This window comes from Eucyclogobius newberryi, unplaced genomic scaffold (assembly GCF_026437365.1).
Source record: "Eucyclogobius newberryi isolate DKJ021-1_F unplaced genomic scaffold, fEucNew1.0.hap1 SCAF_1, whole genome shotgun sequence".
In the NCBI taxonomy this organism is placed as follows: domain Eukaryota; kingdom Metazoa; phylum Chordata; class Actinopteri; order Gobiiformes; family Gobiidae; genus Eucyclogobius; species Eucyclogobius newberryi.
This window is the reverse complement of record NW_027315723.1, coordinates 48,508,991-48,517,477: the sequence shown is the minus strand read 5'-3', so window position 1 is coordinate 48,517,477 and position 8,487 is coordinate 48,508,991. Positions and strand designations below refer to the sequence as shown.

The 8,487-nt window shown below is 39.8% G+C and overlaps 1 protein-coding gene across 1 annotated transcript in view; it reads left to right on the top strand.

Moving 5' to 3' along the window:
* Positions 1 to 1,478: 1,478 nt before the first annotated feature.
* lama1 (laminin, alpha 1) overlaps positions 1,479 to 8,487 on the top strand; it is a 58,743-nt gene continuing 51,734 nt past the window's right edge. Inside the window, exons 1-4 of the mRNA XM_072450339.1 lie at positions 1,479 to 1,612; positions 1,774 to 1,849; positions 5,459 to 5,629; positions 8,326 to 8,438. Of these exons, the coding sequence (XP_072306440.1) occupies positions 1,792 to 1,849; positions 5,459 to 5,629; positions 8,326 to 8,438 (342 nt within the window). The 5' untranslated portion in view covers positions 1,479 to 1,612; positions 1,774 to 1,791. The remainder of the gene's footprint in view (positions 1,613 to 1,773; positions 1,850 to 5,458; positions 5,630 to 8,325; positions 8,439 to 8,487) is intronic.

Genomic DNA, 8,487 nt, shown 5'->3' with positions numbered 1-8,487 from the left:
TTCCCTGACACTGTTCCTAAACTAAACCTAACCCCCTAAAACCCAACTTTAACTATTCTAACTGTTCCTAATCCTAACAGGGCTGCAGCTATCGATTATTTTAGTTATTGAATAATGTAACGATTATTTTATCTTCGATTAATCGAGTAATCGGTTAATATTTTTTTTACATGCCAGAAAACTTTTTAATAACCGTTCTTATTTCACGTATGTCCCCAAAACAGCAACATTTCACTTCACCAGTCCAAATTGTTCTGTTCGAATATATATAAAGGACTAATTAACTTCAGCCAGACTGTGTTTGGCTGAAGTTACGGTAGGAATTCATTTGCCTGTGTTTTGAGCTGTAACTCTCATGTGCAGCATTAGCTCCGTTCACTTTAGCCTCAGTGTCTTTGCTCCGTCATCGTGGACTGTTTTACAATCGTGGCCCTCTGTCTTCTTTCACAACAGAGCTCCTCACAGTCACACTCCGGAGTTTAGAATATGCCTCTGGTGAGCTTTAGTTGCTGCAGATTCATGCAGTTTTCATTCAATATATAAATTAAACAAATCATTGAGGCAATAAAATAGTTTTTTGTTAGTTTTTTTTTTTTTAATAGCTTTTTTGTAATAAAATTACTTGATTTACTCGATTAATCATTTATTTATTTAGTCATAAACGATAATATTGAAGACTGCTTGGCAACTGATATTTCAAAATCCTCGTAAAATAAAATAATCCTTTATTAATCCACACATGGGGACATTTTGGTGTTACAACTCAGTAGATACAGGGGAAAGGACAGACAACTTATAGGAAGTTTGAAAAAAAACACTAGAAGAACTTTTATAAACAAAACAAAAAACTCTTATTAACAAAACTCCTCTCATATCTGAATAGGGAATGGAGGGGGAAAAAGAAACAAAAATAATAAAATAAAGTAAAGTAAAAATAGCTAGCCTAAGACTAAATAATACTAATACTAATGGTAAGTAAACACTCTTATTTACATCAGTTATATGCACATGAATATGGCCTTTCCAAATTGCCATATATTGCCTTTCCAAAGGTACATATACATATTACATAAACTGGCATGTTTATCTGTTTACTACAGTTTAGTAAACATATTAATAAAGTACTATACTATACTAGTACTATTATATTTTCTTGTTAAATTATATATTGATGCCAAAAACATTTTAAAAAGAAAAAAATATATTCATATACTCTTCAAATCATATTCAAGTGTCCGCGTTGGCCTGGCCGGTTCTAGAGGATGAACATGAAAAGTGCGCTCTGACCATCGCTTTACTGAGCCTAATCTGTGCCCTCCTCCTCCACCCCCGGGCCCTGGGTGCAGATGGTACGACCCTGCGGCCCCCCTCTCCAGTCACATGGCACCCCTCCACACACTCCCCCTCCCCCCCACACACACAGCCTCCGAATGAATGGAATAAAGGCTGGCTCATTCACCAAGAGAGAGGACAGATTCCAGGAGAGGAGCTCAGCGACACATTCCACCTTCCCCTGCACGCTCACCACAGACTGCCACCGCGCTGAAGAGCCGGGACTTTACACCAGGGTTTGGACACCAGGACTTTAAACCCGGGGCCCAAAGCTGCTGCAGTGAGTCCCATTCATTCTTCTCTTCAACTTTTCCCAGAAACTTTTTGGCATTGCACCAACAACCGATCCAGCCGTGATTTACTGTGTGCTCTTGAAGTGGAAGTGCACCTTCTGAAGTGCCTTGCTCATCCCTTCAATCTTTGTCTTTTTTATTAAACTAGGGCCAAATTGTGGTCAAGATGAGACTGCTGCTGCCATTGGTGCTCCTGGTTTTGGAGGCTCAGGCCCAGAATAGAGGTTAGTAACACATTTTCAAGCAAAACAAAGACATTTTGATATGCATTGAAATTTAGTTTAGTGTACAATTACAAATGCTTAATTGTGATAACTTGAAACGCTGGGTGTTCAAGTTCTTTGGTGGTGTTATGCTAGTTTACTTTGAAACATAAACTATGTGCTCTTTCTAGTATCCCTAGTACACATGCTGTCCAATCAGAGGCTTGACCCAGACTTTTCACATGTTCACATGGCATCTCACAATGGTGGACAATGTGGAGCTAACAGATTAGCAGTGTTACTGTATTTACATTGTTCAAGAGACTTTTTGTGGTTAATGCTCACTTGTGTAATACATGTGCTATGTCTTTAGTAGGTGGTATAGTTAATTATCTTGTAATACATTATTTACAAGTGCAGATTTTACACACAGTAAATTCATTTTTTGTACAACTACAAATTGTACATGTTTTCTGACTTTGAAAATGTTTAGCATGTTGTTGGTTGAGTTAATGTCAGGGTGTTGGAAATATATGTAAAAGGTGGGTGGAGCAGCCAGAAATTGTACTGTCAAAACAATGTTACTAGAATGAATGATAGTTACTCAAGTACTCTGTGAAATTAATGCCAACCCACTTTTCATATGGTCCAAGTTTCACTAAATAATTTGTGATATGATTATCAAAATAGGGCTATTGATCTTGATGGAGATTCAGTCATGTCAGCTTGGGACATTTGAATGGAGATAATGGATCTACAGGAAAAGCATGTGGTTTGGAGCAAAATTCAGAGATTTAGAGAAGAAATTTGACTTTTGTTTCTGGTAAATTGCACTGATTAAAAGTGTGTATTGTTTATGTTCAGGGAATTTATTTGTTTTAAATAACAAAAAACTAATTTCACCTAAAATTGTGAACAATCAATAGGAAGGGAACATTTTTTGTCATATTTCAGCGAGTTAATGCCTTTTTTTAAAGAGCAGACAACATAATGAAAACACAAACCAAAATATAAACTTGATAAGGTGATTGAAATGCTTTACACTTTCTCAGCTGTCGTCCTGAAACAAAATTCCCATCCTAAAATCAGCCTGATATGACATTTGACCTGTTGACTACACAGGACACAGTGAGAAGTAACAGGCTAATGCTAATTCACTGCAACATCTGTCTCCTTTAGCTGTTTAGCATCACAACGCTTCAAAATAAGTGGCTAACTCTACATTCTTTTTTATTCTCGCATTTTCTGAATATGTTTGACAGAACAGACGTGTTTGTTGGTAATGAAAGCCCAGACAAAACTCTTACGTTCATTTACGGCTTTTCTAACCTCTGAAGTGCGCTTTACTGCTGACGCAATAATGACCTGTGCTTTAGATATGACTGAGGGGCTATTTTTTTTATACCCTTTAATTAACTACTTGAAAAGTGTAATGTTTTAATTTGATTTGATCATTTGATTTGAGACAAAAACGACATACTAAGTTAAAATGGTGTGAAGTCAGCTTCAATCAAGGAAATAAATGTGCTTCAGAGAATACATTTTTTACTTATTTTCTTATTCTTCAAATGCAATAATAATATCGTCATCTACTTATTCAGGTAATTCCATTGTAAATTGAGAGGCTACTTATAATCTACTCAAATTGTGTCAATAAATAATAATAAATTCAAAAATAGTGGTTATGGAGATTATTCAGAGTTATTTGAGCTTGAGTAATAACGTTTTCTCCAGTAAAAGCTCAAACCACATCTAAAATAAGTGAAATAAGTGATACAGCTGCTTAATATTGACTTGACAGCTCACATGTAAAAATCAATTAAAGCAGATAAACAACACTAACGTTGCAGGCGATGCTCACAGTCGTCACTGATACAGGTTTGGGATAACATACAGTTGAATTGATTATCTTTCTGTCTTTCACATGTGAAAGTCGTTGTTATGTTGAGTAGAAGTGTCCTTTATCTCTCCCTGACATACTGTGAGGAACTTTTAGTTTCTATTTTACTGCAGAAAGTGTTTGTGAGCAAAACATTAGTTCCACAACAAACAAAATTAGGCAAAAAAAGCAGAGAAACACATTTAGTCAGTTTTGCTGCCCATTATTCTGCCACTCAGAACGTTGAAGGGCATTTCTCGAATGAAAATGATGTAACGTAACCTCTTTAATCTTATCAAAATCAACAAAAAAATACTACTAAAAATGTGTAATGGAATTAAATCTAGACAAATATCTTCTCAATAAAGCCGAATCAGCTCTAATCTTCTATCAAATTGACTGAATCTTGTCAAATGTTTTCAAAGTCAGAAATATTGCTTAATCTGAGTTATTTTCCCAGCACTTCTCGACAGATTGCTTATACTTTCCCCCTTGTGGCTTTTCCGACAACTCAGCTCTTCAGCTCAATGATTTGCACCGCTTGAACTTTGACCCCGGCTCAAGTCCAAAAACTTCATCCAATTAGGCCCCGTGCGCTCCCGCCTCTTTTGTGCACGGAGGGGCCGGGCCGGAAAGGTGCCGACTGTCCCGGTGCATTGTGGGAACTGTTTGTTGTGATAAGGCTCACGCCCTTCTTCCAGATAATGCGCCCCCCCCCAAGTGTTACCCCCTGTCATTAGACCCTCTGTCCCGTCCAGAGCCCCCCCACGACCCCCCGGGGCAGTACAGTCAGGCGCAGGAACAAAAGGCAGACCACACACACAAAGTCTTCACACGTACGCGACACAGCTGAGCATACAGGGGGACACGGGGGGACACAAGAGGGGCCCTTAGGTTTACAGACTCACAGAGGGAGAGGGGAAGTGGCCCCAACGTCAAGTCTGGCCCCGGGTCTCTTTACACAGATGGACGGTGACTTCGGGCCCCGGCTGTTGTTATCAGCAGGTTTATTTATTATAGACATGAACTGGAGTTTTTGATTTAATATTGATCAAATGGAACTGTAAAATAAACTCAACCGTACAGAAAATATCATTTTTTACCCAGTTTTGTTATATGTTTATTTTGATCAGAGTGATGTATTGATGATATTGATCATAATAACACATGATAAACCAGTTGGATCATTGTTTTCGGAAATCATGATGTCGTCAGATGCCATTCGGAAGCTATTATCTGTCAATTCTATCTTCAAATCTATCATTTGAATGTGATGTTGTATCTCTAATAGTCACCACCATTGGCACAAACATAGTGTAAGTTTTATCCAGATGTTGAATAATACTAATTCATAGATTTGCACTGATAACATTGTCTTCTTTGCTCTCCGCTTTTTCCATTATAAGATTACCACGACAAACAACACATCTGCCTCCAGGGGGAAGTCATTTACATATTAATTGCGTTTAGCTAAGGTTTAAGCTTCATGCCAGATGCCCTTCCCTGACACAAGTCTCTGCATTTACCCTTTTCATTCCCTGGTATATCGATCATGTTGTATTTCTAAGTTATGTTTGAACAAACGTTATATTTGACCAAACTTACACCTACACAATCTTTCCAGCATTCATCTTGGTCCACAGCCTCCCACGTGTTCTAAATCTGTGTAATTACCTCCGTGAGCTCCTTCCTTCCTGTGCTCCTGTCCCGAATGACCTCTCAACCTCTCACCTCTGCCCTTCGAACCCCAGGCCTGTTCCCTGCCATCCTGAACCTGGCGTCCAAGGCGGAAATCCACGCCAACGCCACCTGCGGAAACCCCCAGCCCGAGGTCTACTGTAAGCTGGTGGAGCACGTCCCGGGGAAGAGGATCAAGAACCCCCACTGCCCCCGATGTGACAGCCGCTCCGCCTCTCACCACGGTAACGCCACTTTTGAGACGCCAAAGTCACGTGACGCTGATTTAGAGTCTGACAAATCATTCAGAACCAAATCTATAACCTCTTTACTGCACGTTTAACATGTTCTGCCATTATAATCTACATAATGAAGACAGACCTGATAGTATAGTTTTGAGAATTAATTAAGGTGTGGTCAAAGTTTAACTGTAATTCGTATTGAACCATAACTCAAGTAGATCATCATATTACGGTACGTTTTCTTTGCTGTAAACTGCATTATCGATCTTAACCAGTTTAATAATAGACACAGGGCTGATGACGTCCGATTGTCATTTACAGGTTTTATACGTGTTTTACGTGACAGTTTCGGACTCCGTGGCCCCGTAACAATACTCACACTACACACATGACTGAAGAGTGTATTTTCTGAAAGTGACTCAAGAGTGTAAGTCATAGACCGGATATTTACGGTCTCTGAACATGAACATGAGAACTGGGACGGTCCACACTTCACACTGTATTTGCTGAATTGGCCCCAAACAAATGAGAAGGCTTGATTCATCTTGTCTTCTTTTTTAATCATCTTTTGTTTGTTCGTTTGTGAAGACAAAAGTATGTAAGTATTACTTTACAAACAAACACAGGCGCTTAACATTTTCACGTGACATTCCTTTCCATTGTTTCCTGTTAGCGCTCGCTGCTAAGTTGCTAAGGCAGAAACGCTGCACATTACAGTGAAGTGCATTATGGGGGATCACATCTAAGTACAGGGATGTGGGCAGGGATAGGGGGTAGGTGAAGCACTGGAGCCTAAGTTGCAGAACAATACAGGATTAACTCAAACATGCAGGAGTCAAAATACAACTTTGAGTGAGTTAATGATGAGAAAGGTAAAAAGGTTAAACGCTCATTAACATTAAAAAAGGTTCTGAGACTGAACAAAGTCGTAGTCTAACTTTAAAAACGACTTGAACGATATTGACGTTGACGTCCGTTGCCTTTGATGGAAAGTTTGGACACTACATAAACAGTATAAAAGCGTGTAGTCTTGCAAATTACAGCGTTTTTTTCTTCGCACAAGACAGAATTTTAAGTTAAATGGATAGTTTAAGATGCTAAACACTAAACTTGGCATTCATTCAAAAGGTTGCTGGTTGACGTTCCATCCTGAGCGCTTTACACTCTGTACGTAGTGGCATATACTTTACAGTCACACTTTGTCCGTGAGTGTTTTTGATGCTAGACCTGCCTGGGGACAGATTGGTTGTGATGTGGCTGTTATCCTGTGGCTACCGGCCCTTTGTCCACCATCACAAGAAAGAAAAGTGTCATTAGCTGAAACAGAGTGGGCCTGTTATCTCGGGCATCTCGGCCTCAGGGACTCAAATACGCTGTGGAATGTCGTTAGTGAGGATCAATGACCTCCACTGCTCCCATAATACTCCCACGCTTAAGTACCACAACCTTTCAACTGTTTAAACACAATTGTTTTAACACCATTTTCAACACCTGGAAAAATACACACGCATAAAAACGCATGATTTTGACACGCATCATGAACGGGGGAACTATGCTAACGCTAGCATAGGCTACTGTTCAGGTTCCACAGCCCCAACAATCCTGCATAAATGTATGGTTTTACAGCATAAAATGTAGCAGCATAAAACCCTAAGCCAGGTCTCGGGGAACATAGGGATAACTCCGGCAAATCCCGTGTTTTATCAGAGTTAAAGGGGCTGTACCTTATTTTTACTGTTCGCAAATGTATTCTTCACTTTGTCACATATTCCAAGCCAGCTAATTTATTCAATGCGATGAGTTTACTAAGAGCTTTTCACAACGTTCAGAAGCACGAGCAAGTTTTTCAGTCGCGGTAAAGCTAACAACAACTAGCATGCTACCAACAACTAGCATGCTAACAGCGCGCGTCCTGGTTTTCGGTGAATAAAACAAAAGCTCCATAATTAGATGCAAAACAAACAAATAATTGTGCTCAACTGCACGGGAAGATATATTTATTATATTAAAACATATACAATAGGCTCATCCCATCTGGGGTTAGGACTACCCTAAAAGAGAGATGCTCAATCAAATGGGACTTTCCTGGTTAAATAAAGGTCAATAAGTAAATAAATCAAATACAAGAATCCACAATATGGCATTAAACTTCTGAAGAAGGTAGTGACTCCGCCAGGGCAAGTTACACGTCAGATCTGTGGAGACGCGGCATTATCCCAGAAAGATTACATATATGCACTCATATTAAAACAAACACTAGATAAATGTGTTTAATGCAATACTATGGGGGAAAACAATTCAATAACATCTCCTTAGAGACAATCAGGTGGATCTTTCTTTACCAGAAAAGTTACGCAGTGCACCTTTAAGCCTAAAACCTTTCTTCACACTGTTTTCCTCAGCATTAGATTTATGTATAAGAATTATAAAAGTGGTCGAGGACTACAGACACGTCAGCCTTAAATAATCCTTTAAATGAGGGTCCTCTCTGATTAGCTGCACATGTAACGGCCCCTGGAGAATTTCCCACGTGCCCCTGCTGTGAGCACAAGTGTCTCTCACAAAGGTTACTATGCGCACAGACATTGCACACTCACTTCAAAGGCGCCCTACAACTTCCTCCTTAACCCATTCCAAACGTCCTCATTGTCTCACTGATGTCCTGTCAACCGACCTCCCGTATGTTCCCCCCTTTTCAGAGCGCCACCCCATCAAAAACGCCATCGACGGGACCAACGAGTGGTGGCAGAGTCCCAGCATCAAGAACGGCCGGCAGTTCCACTGGGTCACCATCACGCTGGACCTCAAACAGGTCAGTGACAGTGTGCATTACAACAGCACACATAAACAGCTTTTGTTGT